Source organism: Sinocyclocheilus grahami, unplaced genomic scaffold (assembly GCF_001515645.1).
Source record: "Sinocyclocheilus grahami isolate Dianchi unplaced genomic scaffold, SAMN03320097.WGS_v1.1 scaffold1601.1, whole genome shotgun sequence".
Lineage (NCBI taxonomy): Eukaryota > Metazoa > Chordata > Actinopteri > Cypriniformes > Cyprinidae > Sinocyclocheilus > Sinocyclocheilus grahami.
Genome location: NW_015506780.1, coordinates 8611 through 33191, shown reverse-complemented (window position 1 = coordinate 33191; position 24581 = coordinate 8611). Strand labels below are relative to the sequence as shown.

At 36.1% G+C, this 24581-nt stretch overlaps 1 protein-coding gene and 1 pseudogene across 1 annotated transcript; both read right to left on the bottom strand.

Annotated features, from left to right (window-relative positions):
* Positions 1-254: 254 nt before the first annotated feature.
* Positions 255-19975, bottom strand: LOC107571490 (long-chain-fatty-acid--CoA ligase 1-like). The gene is made up of 18 exons (XM_016257808.1): positions 19924-19975; positions 13996-14208; positions 13788-13902; positions 13475-13540; positions 10337-10386; positions 10157-10208; positions 9763-9836; positions 8844-8921; positions 8577-8711; positions 7605-7739; positions 7390-7485; positions 7219-7291; positions 7048-7136; positions 6143-6259; positions 5085-5228; positions 4905-5006; positions 4689-4760; positions 255-829 (listed from the first exon to the last, which is right to left on the bottom strand). Exons 2-18 carry the CDS (start codon positions 14188-14190, stop codon positions 689-691), a joined length of 1734 nt encoding a protein of 577 aa, XP_016113294.1. The 5' UTR covers positions 14191-14208; positions 19924-19975; the 3' UTR covers positions 255-688.
* A 1995-nt stretch (positions 19976-21970) lies between these two features.
* LOC107571493 (arylsulfatase I-like) overlaps positions 21971-24581 on the bottom strand; it is a 4191-nt pseudogene continuing 1580 nt past the window's right edge.

Sequence of the window (24581 nt, the reverse complement as noted above, 5' to 3'; positions counted from 1 at the left end):
AATAAATTGTCAGCAAATTTAAGCATCATCACCTAATCTACATAATCTCATTAGAAAAAAAAATTACGCTTAAATTAAAGAGGAACATTATTATGTCTTCAATAACAGCATTAGGTTTGTTTTTGCTCTTGGATTTCTCTTCCCTTTCTCTTAAAATAGTTAAAGGTAAAAATGATGGTGTCAAAATGTAGGGACGATTTCCTGAGGTGGAATCTTTAAAGCTGAAGCTGAGTGATGAAGCTTCGAGTCATCTACAACTTGGGAGTGAGGATGAATAAATTGTCAGCAAATTTAAGCATCATCACCTAATCTACATAATCTCATTAGAAAAAAAAATTACGCTTAAATTAAAGAGGAACATTATTATGTCTTCAATAACAGCATTAGGTTTGTTTTTGCTCTTGGATTTCTCTTCCCTTTCTCTTAAAATAGTTAAAGGTAAAAATGATGGTGTCAAAATGTAGGGACGATTTCCTGAGGTGGAATCTTTAAAGCTGAAGCTGAGTGATGAAGCTTCGAGTAACAGCTGATCTACAGTACATAATCTTATTCTGAAAGGCACATAAAACTGATGCTATGTCAGTTGACAACAAGCTCTGTCAAGTTTCTTATTTTGGACCAGCTCTATTCAGTCATGGGACCCATGTCAGCTCTGTTACTCTGTAATATCTGAGGCTCTTCCTCTGGTTTACATTTTGATGTTGGAGTAAAGCTCATCGATCAGCTTCCTGAAGTGGTTCCTGAGATCAGCGCGCTTGGCTTTCAGGGTGGGCGTCAGGAGGCCGTTTTGGATGGAGAACATCTCGGTGTGAAGAGCAATGTCCTTCACCTGAGAAGTGAAGATGATGAAAAAGCGGTCATCATTTATTAAATCACTTCTTTACGCATTTAAATGCACTCAAAAATATTTAGTCCTAAATGTAAGATTTATGTATTTGAACTGCATATGCAATTTCCTTAAATAAATATATGCAATTATTTTCACAATGAAAATAATTAAAAGTGCTAAAAAATATGATTATTTAAAGGGGTCCTATTATGCTTTTTTCACTTTTTGAATTTTAGTCGGTGTGTAGTGTGTATGTTTGGGCATAAAAAAGATCTTCAAACTTACAAATCTCAAAGTCCACTCCAAAGGGAGATATTTCGTTTTTAAAAAATCCCTTTTGAAGAACTACAACGAACGGCTCGTTTGGACTACATCGTTTGTTTTCCGGGTTTTGTGATGTCACAAAGCGGCCCATTAGAATATCATTAAAATAATTCCCGCCTACGGAAATTCGAATGGTTGGGGGGTGAGGGGCAAGGTCGTGGCTAGAACGCTTGGTTTAGTGAATCAGACAAGAGGACGACGAAGATGAAGTGCTGCTGTAGCCTCAAGTTTTCGCAAGTTATTACACATGCACCTGAATAATTATGTATGAAAATATCTGTTACAATTATGAAAACGTTTTTATAATAAATTGCTGTCAGTACAATAGTACAGTACACAGAGTGCGGGTGTTTTATATCACGGTATTTCTGAAGGAAACCGACTGTCTTCAGAAAATTGGATGTCATTTTCATTTAATCTTGCATGTAATGTCTGATAAAGCAGTGTTTTTTTGAGCGGAGTGCTGCTTTGTGTACAGCTGCTACCGGGGAAACCTTGATCTCTATCACTCCAACAGCGCCTCCTGCTGGCAGAGAATGAGTTTCCATATATATGCCGCCTGGGAAACACTGGACTATGGTATAAATAAATTCAACTGTATAACAGTTTCACTGCAATTCATGTTATAATATTAGAATTAAATAACAAAAAAGAATACATATGCACTTATCTGTACATAGTAAATGCAGTTATTTTTAAGCAGTTGTTGACATCTAAACCTATCTAAAACGTGATTTAGCCCAAAAAAAACAATAACGTTACCACTCTAATATGTCTTGCAATATCCGTGCGTGCAAAGGTTCTGCGCGATCCTCTTGTTCAATATTCTCTGGGACTGAATCCGGCTCAAACTGATATGGCAATATTGACGCCATCCTTACCTAAACTTGCCGCTTTGGCAAGGGGCGGGGCAGCACGGAAACACCGTCTAAGCTGTTAACCAATCACAACGCACTGACTAACCAATCTTTCGTTTTTCAGAAGGCGGGCGTTCATCAAAGCCGGAACTAATCGAGCCGTTTGTGCCAGGATGGGGAGATGGGGAGAGTAATAATGAAAATTATGTAAAAAAGAATAATGCGTTTTTCGAACCACCAAGCATGAGAGCATGTTCTAGTACACCCCCAAAACAAATTCAAGACATTATAATAGGACCCCTTTAAATAAAATCAAATGCAAATAATTAATAATAAACTATACCATGATTGTTTGGAGTGCAGAAATCTTACTTGTTTCTTAGCAGTTTCATTTATGTATAACTGACAAATATGCAGCACACATTAAGTTTATTAGTTTATGTTGAAACTGTATAATCCAAATGAATGGAAATGTTATATGCACTTAAAATACATAAATCTTACATTTAGGCCTTAATATATTTTTTTTGTGTTTTATCAAGGGCGAACCTCACCTGTTCAAAAGACTTCAGGCCACTTTCTTTACCCAGTTTGACAATATCCTCCAGAATGGCTTTCTTCACCTCCTGAAAACACAGACACATTATTCACACGAAACTTTGTGGTTTGTTAGATACTTACATTTTATTCAAGATCCGAATACACCAATGCATGCAACTCTCTGAAAAGTGTGGAAGTGAACAAAATGCACATGTAAGATCTGTCTTTACCTTATTTTTGCACAGCTCTTCATATGAGCCCTCTATGCCTCTCTTCTTGGCCCAGCCGGGCAGAAAGTCTGGATCAGGCACAATGATGGCTACCAGACAGGCCTGTGGAGAAAATGAGAGAACAATAAATAATAAATACTTTTTCTGCCTCCATCTGTGTGTTGTTCTCTCTCTCCTCACCTGCAGACTGTCTCCATGTACGAAAGTCTGCGCCACAGCTTCACTCCTGATGTAAATGTTCTCGATCTTCTCTGGAGCGATGTATTCACCCTGAGCCAGCTTAAAAATGTGCTTCTTACGGTCCACAATCTTTAGAGTGCCATTCTGCAAAACAAAAATGGTGTGGTGGTTGAGTGTATATGTGCAGGTTCATGAGCACCATCTCTATTCTTACAATATAAATATGGCAGGATTCAATTTGATTATTTCACTAACTGAAAACTATCAAAATATGTCCATATAGTCTATTTAAATAATGGCATATTTTACATGAATTTAACCTGCTAAAAGGACCAGTAACTATTTTTTTTTTTTTATATAGCATTTATTATACACTACCTGTATGTTAGAAAATTTGTTCATTTTTACAATGAACATGTTTTTTTTTTATGCATTACCATTCAAAAGTTTAGGCTCAGTAAAATTTTAAGAAATTAATACTTTTATTCAGCAAGGACTTGTTAAATCCAAATTTGATCCAAAGTGACCATAAAGGCTTTTATAATGTTACAAAACACCTGAATAATTATGTATGAAAATATCTGTTACAATTATGAAAACGTTTTTATAATAAATTGCTGTCAGTACAATAGTACAGTACACAGAGTGCGGGTGTTTTATATCACGGTATTTCTGAAGGAAACCGACTGTCTTCAGAAAATTGGATGTCATTTTCATTTAATCTTGCATGTAATGTCTGATAAAGCAGTGTTTTTTTGAGCGGAGTGCTGCTTTGTGTACAGCTGCTACCGGGGAAACCTTGATCTCTATCACTCCAACAGCGCCTCCTGCTGGCAGAGAATGAGTTTCCATATATATGCCGCCTGGGAAACACTGGACTATGGTATAAATAAATTCAACTGTATAACAGTTTCACTGCAATTCATGTTATAATATTAGAATTAAATAACAAAAAAGAATACATATGCACTTATCTGTACATAGTAAATGCAGTTATTTTTAAGCAGTTGTTGACATCTAAACCTATCTAAAACGTGATTTAGCCCAAAAAAAACAATAACGTTACCACTCTAATATGTCTTGCAATATCCGTGCATGCAAAGGTTCTGCGCGATCCTCTTGTTCAATATTCTCTGGGACTGAATCCGGCTCAAACTGATATGGCAATATTGACGCCATCCTTACCTAAACTTGCCGCTTTGGCAAGGGGCGGGGCAGCACGGAAACACCGTCTAAGCTGTTAACCAATCACAACGCACTGAGACAGCTAACCAATCACATCACATTTCGTTTTTCAGAAGGCGGGCGTTCATCAAAGCCGGAACTAATCGAGCCGTTTGTGCCAGGATGGGGAGAAAGTTTTTGTAATAATGAAAATTATGTAAAAAAGAATAATGCGTTTTTCGAACCACCAAGCATGAGAGCATGTTCTAGTACACCCCCAAAACAAATTCAAGACATTATAATAGGACCCCTTTAAATAAAATCAAATGCAAATAATTAATAATAAACTATACCATGATTGTTTGGAGTGCAGAAATCTTACTTGTTTCTTAGCAGTTTCATTTATGTATAACTGACAAATATGCAGCACACATTAAGTTTATTAGTTTATGTTGAAACTGTATAATCCAAATGAATGGAAATGTTATATGCACTTAAAATACATAAATCTTACATTTAGGCCTTAATATATTTTTTTTGTGTTTTATCAAGGGCGAACCTCACCTGTTCAAAAGACTTCAGGCCACTTTCTTTACCCAGTTTGACAATATCCTCCAGAATGGCTTTCTTCACCTCCTGAAAACACAGACACATTATTCACACGAAACTTTGTGGTTTGTTAGATACTTACATTTTATTCAAGATCCGAATACACCAATGCATGCAACTCTCTGAAAAGTGTGGAAGTGAACAAAATGCACATGTAAGATCTGTCTTTACCTTATTTTTGCACAGCTCTTCATATGAGCCCTCTATGCCTCTCTTCTTGGCCCAGCCGGGCAGAAAGTCTGGATCAGGCACAATGATGGCTACCAGACAGGCCTGTGGAGAAAATGAGAGAACAATAAATAATAAATACTTTTTCTGCCTCCATCTGTGTGTTGTTCTCTCTCTCCTCACCTGCAGACTGTCTCCATGTACGAAAGTCTGCGCCACAGCTTCACTCCTGATGTAAATGTTCTCGATCTTCTCTGGAGCGATGTATTCACCCTGAGCCAGCTTAAAAATGTGCTTCTTACGGTCCACAATCTTTAGAGTGCCATTCTGCAAAACAAAAATGGTGTGGTGGTTGAGTGTATATGTGCAGGTTCATGAGCACCATCTCTATTCTTACAATATAAATATGGCAGGATTCAATTTGATTATTTCACTAACTGAAAACTATCAAAATATGTCCATATAGTCTATTTAAATAATGGCATATTTTACATGAATTTAACCTGCTAAAAGGACCAGTAACTATTTTTTTTTTTTTATATAGCATTTATTATACACTACCTGTATGTTAGAAAATTTGTTCATTTTTACAATGAACATGTTTTTTTTTTATGCATTACCATTCAAAAGTTTAGGCTCAGTAAAATTTTAAGAAATTAATACTTTTATTCAGCAAGGACTTGTTAAATCCAAATTTGATCCAAAGTGACCATAAAGGCTTTTATAATGTTACAAAAGATTTCCATTTCCATTCCTGTTCATCAAAGAATCCCGACAAAAAAAAACCTGTTTCACAGTTTCCACAAATATATTAAGCCGCAAAAATAAATGATAATGATGATGAACAAATTCTTGAGCAGCAAATCAGTATATTAGAATAATTTCTGAAGGATCATGTGACACTGAAGACTGGAGTAATGATGCTGAACATTCAGCTTTGCATCACAGCAATAAATTACACTTTTAAATATATTCAAATATAAAACCGTTATTTTAAATTGTAAACATTTCATATTATTAAAGTTTTTACTGTATTTCTGATCAAATAAATGCAGCCTTGATGAGTAGAAGAGACTAAAAAAAGACCTTTCAAGTAGTTTAAATTCTACATGTAAGCATTTCATTAGCTGTATCATGTTTTTTTATTTATTTATCATGCACCAAAATTGTGGATCTATGTTCTTCATTTTCTAACTTCATTTCGAACACAGAACGAGGGTTATCTATTAAACCGTTCTTACCGGCAACCACTTGCCAATGTCTCCAGTGTGAACCCAACCATCTTCATCAAGAGCTTCCTTCGTCTTCTCAGGGTCTTTCAGATACCCCTTAAAAACATTGGGACCCCTCACACACACCTGCCAGAAACAACACAAGAACTTGTCAAATGTGTGAAAGACCACATGCAAACACACAACTACAACACACACATCAGGGTTATTAGTGTTAACTCAAACTAAAACCATGAAATAAATAAATAAATATTATTTGAAACAAAATAAACCTTATTAACTATTTTTTTAGATTACTATTTTACACTACAATTTTTTTTGTTATTAAAATAACTAAAACTAAACAAACTAAAACTAATAAAAAAATAATAATAAAACCTACAGATGTTTTTAAAAATAAATAAACTTTCAAATTAAAGTGAAAACAGAATATATAAAAACAAAATCTAACTCAAAATATTAACAAAAACTATAATAATGTCTCTCTTTTTTTTTAACAAGAAACTTCATACAACTGCAACATTTTGAATTTATTTCTCACATTACCTCTTTCCACAACAATATATCAAAACATTTTAATATATATATATATATATATATACATATTTTAAAAACTTCTTATTTAGTGTATACTTAATATACAAATTAAGTATACAGTAAACAGTACATTTAAATTGTAGTATAATGTATACATTTTCAAATATATATCCATATCAAAAATGAAGGAATAATTGAATGAATGAATAAATGTAAAAATTAATAATAATATTTAAAATTATATATTAAAAACAAATAAAATAACAATTACAATCCTAATCTTTGATACATTCGTGATCTGTACATATAATAATATGACTACATTAAATCATTACAATAGTATCTCATCTATATTAAAACAACATGGACACACACACCTCTCCCTCGCCTTTAGCGGCATAATAGTTCATCTCTGCCACATCCACTAGTTTGATGTCATTACAGGACAGAGGAGCTCCAACATGACCTGCAACGACACCATGAAACAGTCAACATAAACATGCAAGCGTGTTAATAATTGCACATGCATCAGTGTGTGTGTATGTTACCAGCAGTCCAGTCTCCTGGTAGTGTAGTTGTGCTGCCGGCGGTGCATTCAGTCTGACCATATCCTTCGTAAAACTGCAAGGAAAAGACATTTACTTCACAACCAGCAGGAAAATGGTATAACATATGGTGAAATATGTTTAAATGTATGCGTTTAAGTAATCAAACTGCACCTGGCAGCCCAATGCAGCTCGCAGGAAGGTGAGAACAGGTGCTGAAATGGGTGCCGCTCCAGTCAACATCATTCGAACGTGACCTCCAACACTGGCCTACAGGGGGCAGCAGAGACCCATTACTACTCTAAACATACCAGCTTTTCACACTACAACTGTTTCTAATTTTGTCAGCAAAAAAAACACAGCAAGCACATTCTCAGTTCAATAATCACCTGGACTTTCTTGAAGATGATCTTGTCCCAAACACTGTCCCTCCTCATGATCCCGCTCTTCATCTCGTTCTCTTTCCTCCTGAACGCAAACTCCAGGATGTGTCTCTTCAGGGAACTGTTGGCCTGTCCGTAGATCTACGAGAGGGTTTCACTACATTACTACTACATGAGAGCATCTCACACATAAAAATACAACGAGAGGAAAGACACGAATGAGGTGAAAGATATCAAATAAGTTGTATTTTCAATCAATAAAGAACTATATTACTAATCCAGTACTACTATTGTGCTGTAAAATAAAATAAAAAAAGACTTAAATTATAATAATAACAACAACAATAAATTATTATTTTTATTATTATTATTCAAAATATTTTATTTTAATATTACTTTAATTATACAAATGAAATCGATCAATAAATATATTACAATTGCATTAAATCTACAGTACTATAAAATGGGCTATTTATTATTATTATAAAATTATTGTTATTATTATTAATATTTGAATTATACAATTAAATTAAACTATATGAAAATGAGTATTAAAAATGATCAATTTAATTTGACAGAAAAAAAAATTATAATATTAATTTTGATGGCACTCTTAATTTCTTTGCTTTCAAACGTTAAACTATAGAGCTATTATTGTGGTGGGAAACCGCTGGGAGAGATTAAAGCTTCTCTTTTGTTAATAACAGATTTATAACCGATTTTCATTACAAATTTGGGAAGATAATTGGTGCGTGCTGCATTTTCAAATGCACAATATAAGCAACCCAAACTCACAGCACTTGCAGAGTTGGCGTTTGTGTGGAGCAGCATTTACTGAAACGCATGTATTTTAAATGTATTCGAAAACACAGCCGTTTTTTTCCCTCTGATTTACACATTCCTGTTTGCTGCAGGTTTAATCTAGTTTCTGTGATCACTCGCAGGTTTACAGGCTCTTACATATCAATGTATGCTCACCTTGTCAAACATGCGGTTCAGCAGACGAGGAACCACAGGAAATACGGTGGGCTTCAGGGTCGTGAGGTCATCCATCAGAATTCGAATGTCACCCTGGAAGTATCCGATACGCGCGCCGTGCACCAGAATCAAACCCTGAGAGTGTGGAAACAGCGTCAGTGGACGTGAACAGTCATGAGGTGTAACAAGCAATGCACCATTTTAACACCCTAAACAATGTGTTTATTGAAAAAAAGCTCAAATAACTTGAAAGCACCCTGCACAGACCTGTACGACTCTCTCAAACATGTGTGCCAGGGGCAGGTAGGAGATGTGCACGTCCTGAGGACCAATGGGGCAAGAGGACTGCAAGACAAGAGGTGAAACCAAATGGGACTCTCTCTAATTAGCCATTTAGCTGATGCTTTTATCCTAAATATTATGAAAACAGTAACATATTACAGGTCTAGTCTCCCTGGTGCATCACTTTGTTCAAATGTAAATCACTGATTGATTATAAAATATTGTTTTAATGTAACAATAAAAGAAATGACTACATTTAATTATAAAATAAATGATTAAATTATAATTTATCAAATTAAAATGCAAATAAAAATACACTTATTTCAACACACATTACACAATGTAAATTAGCATTCTTTTCTCATTACAGTATTAAGAATCGGGGATGAAATGTGCTTTGTCATGAAAATATAATGCAAAAAAAAAAAAGTGTTCTCAAAGCGTTATTTATTTTGTTTTGTTTTTTCAGCTTCAGCCAAAGAGTGATTAAAAATAGTTACAAATTGTACTGTAAAATAAAAGAATGGTAAAAAAATTATTAATATTATTCGGATTAAAAATGTTTTTATTTTATTATGAATTATAGAAATTAAACAAATCATTAAAGAAATATATTGCTATTGCAATAATAAACCAATTATACACAACAGGATTGAATTAGTCACTTAAATTTAATAATAAAAATAAATTATAAAATTAAAATGCAAATAATAATCATTTCAACAAATATTACACAATATAAATAATATGGCATTTCTTCTCATTAAGAAGTGGGGATTAAATGCGCTTAACTGTCATGAAAATAAACTAAAAGATATTCCTAAAAAGTGAAAATGTGCATTCTGCTTGCTAAATGCATTTGAAGTTGTGTGATTATAGGGCTATTATTTGAGACTGTATTTACCTTTGTGACGTAGATGAAGGCAGAAGAATTAGACACTATGTTTCTGTGGGTGAGCATCGCTCCTTTAGGGTTTCCTGTCAGAAACCAAACGAGAAACGTTGTGTCCATCATGGCACTCAATTCACATGTCGTCTGAAATCCTCTTTCAAATTGATTTTACAAACAAGAATTTGGAGTGCTACAAGAGACATTTACATTTATACACTTGGCAGACACCTTTATTCAAAGGACATTACATTGCATTGAAGGCAAATGTCCACACTGACATCGATTCATGCATTCTCTCATGATCTTAGCGTTACTAGCGCCTAGAATGAAGTAACCAGTCTTGCTGTAACGCATTACAAGTAACGCGAGTTACGTAATCAGATTACAACCAATAAAAACATCATACCTGTGGTTCCACTTGTAAAACAAATAATAGCCAAGTCATCAGGCTGAGGGGGCTGCAAATATAGTAAATAAATATTAAGAATATAAATAAATGCAAAGACTTTTTACAGAAACAAACCTTTTATTGTTATAAAATATGACACATACACTGGCAAACTGAAAAAGGAACAACAGTACTAACCACAGGATGCTGTCGATGAGCCTTGCCGATATTCTGTAAAGGAAGGGAAACTTATTTCAATAAATGATGGAGACAGAGGAAGCTCAGTGAAAATGGAAGCAACTGCAGGCGTGAATGAGGTTTGTGTTTGCGGTAAAGACTGAACTGCAGAATGACAGCAATCAAACACAAGCACAGCCAATATAGCACAGCCAGTAGCACATCAAACTCAGAAAGTTAATCGTGTAAAGTAGGATTTCCCAAACGGAGGTTCACGAGCTGATGAAATGCTAATTAAACAATAAAAATGGAAAATTCAAATAATTCATATATAAATAAAGCAATAATAATAATAATAATTTAAAAACACTTAAGCAAATTAAATCATGAAAATGTAGTACTAAAATACATTATATTAAAAAATACTACAAATGTAATCATAAAAATGTCAAAACAATTGTAAAAAAATAAATAATAAAATAAATACGTAATATTAGAGATGTAACGATTCACTCGACTCGCGATTCGATTCACGATTTTGAATCTTTTGAAGTTTGAAGACTTAAGACAAAATATAAATTAAATGTGTCCTTTTATTATTGCTTGGACAAAATGCTGCACATTTCTTTGTCAAACTGAAATATAACACTATAATAATATACTAATATAGCACTTGCATATTATTGCTCTTTTGTTGGTTTTGATTGCTTGTATTGTCCTCATTTGTAAGTCGCCTTGGATAAAAGCGTCTGCTAAATGACTAAATTTAAATATAATGTAAATGTAAATTTTAAAACAAGCCCCAAATCAGATAAATAAGTAACACAAATAAAAGAAATCTCTTTATATAAACAAACTAAGGCTTTGTCTGTGCTCTTTCCATTTAAAATTAGAGGCAACCACTGCATTTTAATCATGATCCAAACAAAGATGCTGCATACATGCAACATGAGCAGTTTTTAATCTAAATTAGAATGTATAATTTCGAAATTTGAAGCAAAAACAGAATGGTTTGACTTCAGTTTTGTGAAACTATACATAAAAATATCTGCATGAAACAGCGGACGAGCTGAATGAGACGCAGATTCACTCTCTCCAGCCGGTGGCGCTTAAAGCGTTTCCTAGGTTTCCGCTGTAAACAAAGCAGCTCTGCACTTATGAACTTTAAAGGGGTCCTATTATGCTTTTTCACTTTTTTAATTTTAGCACATAGCTGGGCGCCGCGGACAGACGCCGCCGGTGTGCCTACACTCACAGAAAATAAAGTATTTGAATTTTAAAGACGCTTCTCGTCCAGTGCGCGACCGCCTGAAACGCTGTTTTTTTCACCTTTTTTTCAAACGTCTTTGTTTGGGCTTCCGAAAAGCGGATGATGTCAGGAAACAGTGGTTGCAATTTATTTTTTAACTCTGTTCCTGAGCATTATAACCCCAATTTGCTATTGTGTGCTGCGCCTTTTACTGAGTTCAGCTTCCTCAACATGAGGGAGTACAGTGCCAGATTCGCCAAAAAGTTTTTGTTGAAAGACGGAGCAAGGGGCGGGGCAGCACTGAAACACCGTCTAAGCTGTTCGCCAATCACAACGCACTGGGACAGCTAACCAATCACAACACATTTTGTTTTTCGGAAGGCAGACCTTCATCAAAGCCGGAACTAATCGAGCCGTTTGTGCCAGGATGGGGAGAAAGGTATTTTAATAATGTAAATTATGTGAAAAATAATGCGTTTTTCGAACCACCAAGCATGAGAGCATGTTCTAGTACACGCCCCAAAAAAAATCAAGACTTTGTAAAAGAGCATAATAGGACCCCTTTAATATGCATTATACAGAGGCAAGAGGAAAAAAATACCATCTAAACTTTTCTAAAGACAGTAAGTTCCCCTCAGACATGCATTCATATAAACTCCTACCCCTAATTGAATCGCGATTTGTTTAGCATCTCAACCCGATTTGAATTTGAATTCGATTTGAGTCACATATTTGAATCGATTTTCAACTGGCTCGCGGTTAATCGTTACATCCCTACATAATATTAAGCTAAAAATGTACTAAAAATGTAATAATAAAAATGTAATATTAAATAAATATCAAAATAAAAACACTTAAGAAATTTAATTAAATCATTAAAATGTAATATTAAAATAAACATAATATTAAACTAAAATGTACTTAAAATTTAAAATGTTAAAATAATAAAAAATTAAATAAAAAATAATACAAATTAAAAGAAATACAAAAAAAATACAAAATTACTAAAAGTATTTAATCATAAAATGTAATATTAAATAAAATATCAAAATAAAAACACTTAAGCAATTTAAATCATAAAAATGTATATTAAAATATATAAATAATATAAAAATAAACACAAAAAACAACAACCTCATTAAATCATACACATTTTATATTGGTATAAATAAAATAAAAACAAATCAAAATGAAACACTAAAAAAATACTAAATTTTAAATAAATTTGTAAAAATATTTTATTTGTTTACCTGCATGTCATGTGACCAGTAACCGTCATCAAAAAACAGAGAACATGCAAATATGTTGTTAAATTATTGAAACATTAACTGATTAATATTCATATTATTTTTTTGAAAATATTTATTTGAAATACTCATGAGAATTTACGTCAAAAGAGTTCAGCTGACCAAAACCGTTTGGGGAACCCTGGGTGTAAAGCAAGCAAGTTCCAGGAAAAACTATTAAAAGTAAGTATAACAAATGTACAGCAACAAAGATCTAAACAACGTCAAATGTTTTGCCATGTAATCATGAGTAATTGCTATATTATGATGATTTACATAAAACCACTTCTGAAATGCTAACAAAAATTTCCAAAAGTTCCTTTTTTTTGGATATGGTACTCTACGGTATTATTTAAAGTTAATACTATGGTACATGAATATGATATTCATACAGTTCCATAACAGTAACATAATACTTTTTTTTAAATAAGTTAGTATGTTTGAAGGACTTTCTATAAATAGCAGCTGAAGTGTCAGTGTGCTCTGAGGGCAAGCGTTCAGTAATGCAGGTCACCCAGTTACCACAGCTGATCCATGATCCGGGTCACAGCAAGACAAACAAACCCCACCAGACACAGACACACGCATCGACCGCATTCACTGGGGTTATGCAAAGATTTGAGCCCTCTGAGTATGAAAGCCATTCATACGGCTGCTTTGGTTTTCTGGATCCCAGACAGGGACCGTTTTCTGAAAAGAAATATAAAGATATCACATATAGGCCAATTAGATTTTTTTTTGTTTTGTTATTTTTATATATTCAACATCATGAGATATATTAATGCTGACCACTTTACCACAGGTTGATATAGCATTTCATTGCAAAATATAACTATATTATCACACAAATCTTTATATTAAGTTAGATACACAAGTATGTCCAACTTTATTATTTACTTGTTGCTTCAAGGTTGAAATAAAAGCAAAAAGTACATACTTGACTCCCTCAGACCCCTGTGAAAGCACTCGTAAATGGTCTTGGCATCCTCGTAGAAATGGCTCAAGAGTGGGCCTCCATTTAAAACCACTCCTCGACGAGCAAATTCTCCACCCTGATCAACAAAAACCAAATGCAAAGTTTCATATCAAATCTCCGACTGCAACCAGACAGACTTTGAGTTCATCTTAATGTAGTATAGTCTTACCGGCAGCTCTACTGACTGCATGCGCAGGTCACAGGGCGGTTTGAGGGCTTTGGGTCTGGTGGCGAACCAGTACGCCGTGACTGCTGTGAACGCGCCCATGCCGAGGAGGGTGTTTGTGGAGAGACTGCGGAAATAGTCCCTCACCTCAGACAGCTCAGGGATTCGCAGCTGCTTCAACAGCTCGTGTGCCTGCATGACTACAGCGAACTCAATCTGTGGAGGACAACAGGGGTTATATTAGACCCTACTGCGCTTATACCCTAGTGCAGGGGGAAAAATACTTTGATATTACCATATCTATGTGTAATGGAATACCAATGAACTTCAAAAAAAAAATGTCATTGATAAGCAGAGCTGACGGTACCGGTTCCCAGTTTGTTGAACCAAAACATGTTTATGGTCCAATTAAAAGCTTAAAGGGGTCCTATTATGCTCTTTTACAAAGTCTAGATTTTGTTTTGGGGGTGTACTAGAACAGGCTCATACTAGGTTGTTCAAAAACCACATTATTTTTCACATATTTTACATTATTATTGTGTGGGGAAGTTGTGGCCTAATGGTTAGAGAGTCGAACTCGTAAAGGTTGCAAGTTCGAGTTTCGTGCCGGCAGGGATTGTAGGTGGGGGGAGTGAATGTACAGCGCTCTCTCCCACCTTCAATACCACGACTGAGGTGCCCTTGAGCAAAGCACCAAACCCCCAACTGCTCCCTGGGCGCCGCAGCAAAAAAATGGCTGCCCACTGCTCCGAGTGTGTGTGTTCACTGCTGTGTGTGTGTACTTTGGATGGGATAAATGCAGAGCACTAATTCCTAGTATGGGTAACCATACTTGGCCACATGTCACGTCACTTCACTTATTACAACACCTCTCTCCCCAGTCTAGCATGAACGGCTCGAATAGTTCCTGTATGAAATGAAGGCCCGCCTTCTGAAATACGAAATGTGCTGTGATTGTTAGCTGGGCCAGTGTGTGTTGTGATTGGTTAGCTGGGCCAGTGTGTGCTGTGATTGGCAAAGCAGCATAAAAATGGCTGCCCACTGCTCCGAGTGTGTGTGTTCACTTTGGATGGGATAAATGCAGAGCCCTAATTCCTAGTATGGGTAACCAACCATACCAAGTCACTTCACTTATTACAACACCTCTCTCCTCAGTCTGGCATGAACGGCTCAAATAGTTCCTGTATCACATGAAGGCCCGCCTTCTGAAATACGAAATGTGCTGTGATTGGTTAGCTGGGCCAGTGTGCGTTGTGATTGGTTAGCTGGGCCAGTGTGCGTTGTGATTGGTTAGCTGGGCCAGTGTGCGTTGTGATTGGTTAGCTGTGATTGGTTAAGCTGGGCCAGTGTGCGTTGTGATTGGTTAAGCTGGGCCAGTGTGCGTTGTGATTGGTTAGCTGGGCCAGTGTGCCGTTGTGATTGGTTAGCTGGGCCAGTGTGCGTTGTGATTGGTTAGCTGGGCGCAATTGCCAAAAATACATTGTATGGGTCAAAATTATTGATTTTTCTTTTATGCCAAAAATCATTAGGACATTAAGTAAAGATCATGTTCCGTGAAGATATTTTGTAAATTTCCTACTGTAAATATATCAAAACTTAATTTTTGATAAGTAATATGCATTGCTAAGAACTTCATTTGGACAACTTTAAAGGCGATTTTCTCAATATTTTGATTTTTTTGCACCCTCAGATTCCAGATTTTCAAATAGTTGTATCTTGACCAAATATTGTCCTATCCTTACAAATCATACATCAATGCTTAAAGCTTATTTACTCAGCTTTTAGATGATGTATAAATCTCAATTTCGTAAAATTTATCCTTATGACCTTATCCTTATCTCAATTTATATAGCTTATTTTGTGGTCCAGGGTCACATATTAGAATTATTTCTGAAGGATCATGTGACACTAAAGACTGGAGTAATGATGCTGAAAATTCAGCTTTACATCACAGGAGTAAATTACATTTTAAAATATATTCAAACAGAAAACAGTTACTTGAAATTGTAATAATATTTCACAATATTAGTGTTTTTACTGTAGCCTATTTTTAATCAAATAAATGCAGCCTTGGTGAGCAGAAAAGACTTCTTTAAAAAAAAACAAAAAAAAAAAACATTACAAATCTTTGACCCCAAATTTAAACAAAATTTTATGGCTACTTTATATATTTAGGTTAATTACTCCACTGGATAGAATTCCACTTACACTTTTATACTTCTTTAAAAAAAAAAAAAAAAAAAACACATTACAAATCTTTGACCCCAAATTTAAACAAAATGTTATGCCTAGTTTATATATAGGTCAATCACTACCTACAATATCACACTTCTGTTTATTTATCAAGGATATCCTCATTATCTCTCTGGGTTTGGTGTCGACCCGTCAAAAGGAGCTGATAAACATAAACACTTCGTCTCATTCCACTGGTGTACAAACTTTCCAGGGCAAAGGTGACGTGACCACGGCAATGTCCTTTAAACTCTTCCTGTGACATGTGTGTGGGGGGGGTGGTGAGTGAGACCAATGACAGACCCTCAAGCCGGTCACCCGATGGGCGCAGACACAACCCCCTCCCAAAGCAGGGCTGCTATTTAAAAACAGTGGCACAACAAATGGAAACAGTGGCATGAGGATGAGTGGAACAGATCCAGAAATATTAAAGGCATGCGATTTATGACGAGAGGCCAGCGGACATATAACATCCGCATGAGACTCGAGAACCAGACAGTTTTCCACTGATTTGAAGTGTAAACTTTAGTGCAATGTGAATTTAGTCACTTCAAAAAAAAAAAAAAATATAGCAAACAATTTTGCAGAAATTTCTACTTTCATGCCATTACCAACAAAATTCTCACTACCGTACTATACCTCTTTTGGGTCCCAAAATCATTCTCAATTTTAAAGAATAGCAGAATCCACACCACAGCTATAACGATAAAAGCACAGAGAAACAATATCATTGGAATCCCTTTCAGAAATAATTTTTCCAACTGATGAACAATAAAAACATTGACAGCCAATCAGAATTAATCCTGCTACGAGCTCGAAAATTTTAAGCGGCAAACCAGTGTGCGCTTGGAATAAACAGACGATATCGTCCGCTGGTGTGGGCGCTAATATAGTTATCTTTATAGTTATCGTTCTTGGTGTGAACGGGCCTTAAAGCAGTAGAGCAAATATTACCATTTCATACACTTCTGTTCAAAAGTCAAGAGTTTTTGAAAAAACATCACAGCAGCATTTATTTGATCAAAAATACAGTAAAAACAGTAATATTGTGAAATATTATTACAATTTAAAACAACTGTTTTCTATGTGAATATATTGTAAAATGTGATTTATTTCTGTGATGCAAAGCTGAATTTTCAGCATCATTACTCCAGTCTTCAGTGTCACGTGATCCTTCAGAAATCATTCTAATATTCTGATTTACTGCTCAAGAAATCAATTGGAATTTCTGATTATTATCAATGTTGAAAACAGTTGTGCTGATTAATAATTATGTGGAATTTTATTTTAGGATTCATCTTTGATGAATAGAAAGTTCAAAAGGACAGCATTTTTTGAAATAGAAATCTTTTGTAACATTATAAATGTCTTTATGCACTTTTGATCAATTTAATGCATCCTTACTAAATAATACTATATATACAATACTATATTTAAAGACTTTAAATATTAAATAATGTGCTTAATTGTTATGAAAATAAGGGTATACACTCTTAAAAAATATTGTTTTTATTATCTTATATCTCGTGCTTCACGATGCCATAGAACAGCGTTTCTCAACCCTGGTCCTGAGCGCCCCCCAACACTGCACATGTTGTATGTCTCCCTTATCTGACACCCATTTCAGGTCCTGGAGTTTCTTTTAATGAGCTAATGAGTTGAATCAGGTGTGTTTGATTAGGGAGACACACAAAATGTGCAGTGCTGGGGGACGCCCAGGACCAGGGTTGAGAAACACTGCCATAGAAGAACCTTTTTGTCTAAATGGTTCCATAAAGAACCTTTAACATCTGAAGAACCTTTCTGTTTCACAAAAGGTTCTTTGTGGTGAAAGAAGGTTCTTCGGATTATAAAAAGGTAAGAAAGAGATGGTTCTTTAAAGAACCTTTGAACCAAAAATGGAACCAAAAATGGTTCTTCTATGGCATCGATTGAAGAACCTTTTGAAGCATCTTTATTTTTAAGAGTGTAGTGCAAAAAAATGGTCTTAAAATAGGCTTATATTTTTATGCAAAGCACAATTTCTTAGGCTTTATGGTGAAATATGACCAAGACAAGTTCTTGAGATTCACTTGTCTAGATCTTGTTTAGTTCAGTCATTCATAAGGAATGTTTACATCATTTCAAAACTCACACGACAGACAAGATTGCATCACATGACCTGACAAACACTTAATGACAAGTTCCAAAGAGACTGAACAAACAGAAATGAGCCAGAAAGCGCTGTAATTACCTCAGCAATGACCATCAATAAATATTGACCAATAAATCAGCAAGTTTCATTCTATCCATGATAAAGAACACATAACTAAAAACCAGTCAAACTGAGAAGTGGGAAGTTTAAGTATCTAAAACATCACCTAGCTGTGTGCTGCAGCTATTGCATAATCTTAACATTAGACAATCACGTTGCATCATGGGTCTCCAGATCTTATTTACAGCTTGAGACTATAATAAATGCAATAAACCAGATTAAATCAGACAGGCAGTATCAGTCTGACCTTGTGATATCTATCACAATGTCTCTGACCGGGACAAAGGTTGAGTTTTACTCTACTTACGAGTGTTGACAAAATATACACTGCCATCTCGCTTATAAATTCTTGAAAGATATGCGACCTTCATATAAAATGCATGAATGAATACAACAATCAACGGTATACATTATTAATAAAGATGAACAGGTGTGAGCTACAGGCACCCATTCACACATTCAGACAGCAGACGCCCATGACCTTTTGTCCTGCTTACCAGGCGTCCGTTTCCAAACCCTTAGTTTCCACTATACCTGTTCATTAGCAACACAATGACCACACCAAACAAGCTCTGCAAGAATACCAAAATACATATGAATCACAATGTCTTAAACCAAAATACAACCACCCATCAACACAACCACAATGAGGGCAAGAGATGATCTACAATCATACTGTACACTACGGCTTCACAATAATGGCAAATCTGAAATCGCATGAAACTGCATGCATTGTTTCCCCCCATGAAAACCTGTTGTTTAATACTAAACCTTTCATTTATGCACACAGGTGATTTCCCCAGGTAGGAGGGATGCTGGGCATGAAAACAATAAACAGAAACATGGCTGTTTCCATACAACAAGGTCAAAAGGGACACGATGGATCTCTTGCAAGACAACATTCAGTAACAACCACAATACTTTAAGACAGAGTAATGCTCAATTTCTAGGATGACAACCACCTTCTATAACAGTAGTTTTGCTAAGCCACATGATGAATGCATGTAGAGGTCAGTAATTTAAATTAAGAACTTCAGTCTCAGAATGTAGTCATACGCATATGACAAATGACTTTCTGACTCTAATTCACAACCCAAGAGCAGCTTTAATTATTAAACACAGAGGCTCTTTACAAAACACACGCTGATTTCAAATAAAGGTTGGCACTTCACACAAGGTGCATTTATTAAATTATGAAAATACATATCCAAACAAGAACAGCTAAAGACGAAACTGGAACAAAGAGGAGTTCATAGTGTCATATTTCAGTTCCATACACACACATGCTCTTCTGCTGTCATCCATACGCATCGATGACACGTCGCGATGTGGCAAAACAATAAAACAGTTGCTATTATGCTACTATACAATGCATTTCATTACTCAATAAGGAATCAAATCCATCAGGAACTGCGAATGACCTTTAAACTGGCTTTACTACTGACCTGTATGAGACCGAACTCTTCTGACGGCCAGCGTTTACTACTCTCTCCGTTGTGTTTGGTCGCCAAAATCTCCACCAATCAGAGGCGCCCTACGAATGGACAGACTGTTAGGAGGCCTGTGATTGGTGGTTCGTCTGACTCGCAGTAACCCGTATTTCGGACTCGTTCACCTTTGTACAGACTGTCTTTCACAAGCGGGAGCACGCGCGGGTGTGATGTATCATATCAATATCATAAGAGATCGATAAATTCACCTAAGACGTGTAATAATTGAGCTGTTTGATGATTTAATATGTTAAATATATCATATTTATAAAAACGGTCTCTGTTAGAACTTATTATATTGTAATGCTAGCTTATATTTTAATAGTAGACTACGTAAACTGAGTTTTATAGATGAAATAGATTATAGCAGCTAACTGAGACAAAACAAATGACACGTGTGAATGCAATGCGATACGACCGATCAAACCGATAAAACAGGATGAGTACAAACCTGTTATGAAAGTATTGGAAAATTAGCCAACCAAGGAGCCCCAAATATACTGTAAAAGATTCCATTAATAACATTAACAAGCAATATTATATTATGATAAAGTAATGTTTATTTTTTTAATTTGATGTATAAAAGTCATAGGATAGCTTTAATTTGTGTGTGTGTGTGTGTACTGGTTTATATATCCTGGTGGGGACTTAAACCTGAATACACACAGACTCATGGGGACTCGTGTCACGGTGAGGACCTAAATTGTGGTCCCCATGAGTACAAAAGCTTATCAATCATACAGAATTAAGTTTTTTGAGAATCTAAAAATGCAGAAAGTTTCCTGTGAGGGGTAGGTTTAGGGGTAGGGTTGGTGTAGGGCAATAGAATATACGGTCTGTACAGTAGAAAAACCATTACGCCTATGGAGAGTCCCCACAATGATAGCTGACCACCAGACTGTGTGTGTGTGTGTGTGTGTGTCTGTGTGTCTGTGTGTCTGTGTGTGTGTATGAGAGAGACTAGGCGTGTTTGTGCTTAAACCCAAGTAATACTAATAAATGAAAACTAACAGTTTAAATCATAAATCCAATATGTCTGTCGCTTACTTAATAAAGAAGAGGAGAGAAATTTCCTCAACTGAACGGAGGTGTACAGTTTTTTTTAGAGCGTTCTGTTCAAAATAAAAAGCAAAATAGAGAAAAGACATAATTGGTAGGAAACCAGATACAATTTGAAAATTAAAAATGTATAGACATTTTAAGAATTAAATAATTTACCTGTTGAGAGTGTGTTGACAGACTATAGTTTGGTTGAGCTCCAAAATCAATAATCATTTGATAGTTACAGATACAGTTACAGAACTCTAAACTCTAACACAAAGAACCATTTCAGGGATTTCATGGGGCAAATTAAACATTAATTCTCAAGGTCTAAGAAACATGGTAATGGTAAATGAATATTGTGATATAGATATGGGGAAAAATATTCTAATAATAAAGGCTGTTCAAAATCCTGCCGCACAACAGAGTGCCACTTATATACAGTAGTTTTGGCAAATTGTTAATGTACATAATGACTTAATTAATAGTTTTACAGCTTGAATAAACTCTCAACTAACAAACATCTCAAAGAATTTCTATATGGTCAGGAGTCAAACCAGTACAGTAGGCATCTCAAAATGAAGCTGTTAAGAATCAGAAGTCTCTCAGTTTGGAGTCTGGCGCCCTCCTCTGAGAGGCCCAGTTCTCTGAAAGACACGCACTTAACAAGCAGCCCTTTATACTGTCTCTGTGTGCAGCTATAGTGCAGTCCCAGAAGGCCTCTAACCAGTGTTTTTTATAGGTAAAAAAATCAGGAAATCAGCTATAGCTTAGCAAGCTTAGCAAATGTACACACTTTAATTTGTCCACTAGTAGTCTAAATAAAGAAATCTCAGGTGTCCACTAGAGGGCAATCAGGCCACTGGAAATTACAATAATCTCAGAACAAGAGAATCTGAGTCTTTTGAAAACGTTAATTTTATTTTAACACTGTGAGTTTTTGTATCCAGAATAGGTAGAATCAGGTAGCAAACAAACATAAACAGTCACATACATGCTCAAAACAACTTAATCATTTGAGTCTCCTAGCAGGTATTTTATATAAATATGAGGTGCAAACACTGCACACCAGATCAAAGAGGATACAAAATCCATTCACTGATTCCTTCAACATTCATTGCACAGGGGTTCAAGGTCACATTATCAGAAAACCGCAGCGGTCAAAATCTGCTCAAAGAAATTATGTGGATGGTCAAAAAAAGTAAGCAGAAACACATGCTTCAGTGAATGTGATCATGGGACTCAAATTCAAATTAGTGGCTCCATACAAGACAAATTCATAATCAAAGTCCCTAAAATGATAATGTGTTACTGTCAGCAGCATTTGTAATCGTCAGTTCATGTAGGACGTGTTTGTTCAAATCCTGTTTGACATCATTCGAATGTTAAGTCTTCTAAAAAATGACTTCATTTTACAGAACTTGCGCTTTTGCTTCTTGACTTTTCTCTTTCTAAGATAAAACGCCTCCCAGTTTTCATCATCTCCTTCCCAAGGACCCCAAGCCCCTCCGTTGCGTCTTGGATCGGCTCTAGGATCCTCCAAAGGGTAGCGCACCGGAACGGCAGTCCGGTTGTAGAACGCTAACCGGGCCAGCAGCTGCTTGACCACATCTGGCCGGCGCTCTGCAAGATCGTAACGCTCATACGGATCGTCCGCCACATTGAAGAGCCACAAGGATTTCTTCGCTTCCGTGTGGCGTTCCAAATTCCACCAAGATTTCGGAAAGTTTCCCAGCATCTGAGGCGGAATCCATTCTCCATATCCAGGATTTCCGTTCAAGAGCTTCCAGTCTCCAACTCGAACCGCTGCCTGTATGGCCGTATTCCAGATCCCATATCTATTTTTTAAAGATCTGTGCCAGGCAGGGTTGTAGAGAGGATCGATATTATGAAGGATCTCCAAACATGGAGACTCTTTCCCATTACTAATGGTTTCCCACATGTCATATCCGTCAAGCCCGTCCATCCGGGAAACGTTCCCTCCTGCGAGTCCCACTAGCGTTGGGTACCAGTCGGTGATGTGAACCAGAGCTTGGCTAACTCTCTTCCTGCGTCTCAACAACGGACTATGGACGAATCCAATGCCACGGACGCCTCCTTCCCAATACGTTCCCTTTCTTCCCCGTAAAGGCCAATTGCTCCCACCAAAGAGCGGCTGTCCACCGTTATCTGTAGAAAAGATAATGACACTGTTCTTATAGTAGCCATACTTTCGGAGTGCGTACGTCACGTTCCTTACCGCCTGATCTACGGCCGAAACCATCCCGGCGTATTTCTGACGAAACACATTTCCAATTTGTCGATACGGATAGACGTATTCCCTTGGTGACTGCAATGGCGTGTGCACGGCTTGGAAAGAGGAAAATGAAAAGAGGCTGGGATGAAGGATCGTGAGCAGCAAGGATTTTTCGGACTCTTTGTGCGTACAAATGTGTGGAATAACGCCCTCCCTGACCCCATGCCACACGCTCACCCTCGTGGAGGTCGTACATGCAAATTCCCGGCCCGTCGCACGACTTGTAGGTGTAATAATCCACACTGCCTGTCAGGGAGCCGAAGTACGTGTGGAATCCGTGGCGGGTCGGCAGGCAAATGTGCTTGTAGAAGCCCAGGTGCCATTTTTGCCCACCATGTGAGTGGCGTATCCCGCCTCCTGCAGCCGCTGCGGCAACGTCCGGAGGTCAAAGGGCAAACAGCTGGGCTGCCGAGAGCGGATTATCGAGTGCTGGAGACCGGTATGGATCTGATATCTAGAGCAGAAAGGGAAAGGAATATAAATGGATCAGAACTCACAAACACATCTCGTCACAAGCACAGACATGGATTGATTGATTTATTTCACACACTGTATTGTCATAGACATCAGGACTCCACATAACTGATTTATTTACTTTGTGCATGACCTGAAAATGTCAGGGAAATTATTTTCATGTACAGCACTTTGAATTGTATGAAATGTGCTATTAAATAAACTTTGCCCTGTCTTGACCGTCCTAACCTGAACATTAATTTTATCAAAATTTTCTGTGAAGCTGCTTTAAAACAATGTGTATTGTGAAAAGTGGTGTACATATAAATTTGATTTGGTGTACATATAAACTTAATTAAATAAGTTCTTCAAGTTACGTTCTACCATAAAATATTTATTGGCTAACATATTGCTCTTTTGTAGAGCAGGACTTGCTCACAAATAAGAGTGATGTTAGAATGAAGCATTCAGGTCAGTTGTGTTCAAGAATCACTCAAACTGATGCACAAATTGGTCTGAATACTAAACATTTTTATTAGTGTATGTTTGACCAAATATAATATTGTTGATGAAAATTACCCTATTTTTAAACGATTAATAGTTTACTTAAATCAATGGATCTTTTTTTCACCCCAAGGCCCCACATTGTCCACGACAACATTCAAAGGCCCCATGACTTTTCCAGTTGTTACTGATTTACTCCATAAGAATTTTTTTAATCATTTTTCACAGTTTCTGATCAAATATTTTAGAGCTTGGCACAACTTGGCATAAAAAAGTATATGCATAAAATGTATAAAAATGCCCACAGGTTTATAAGATT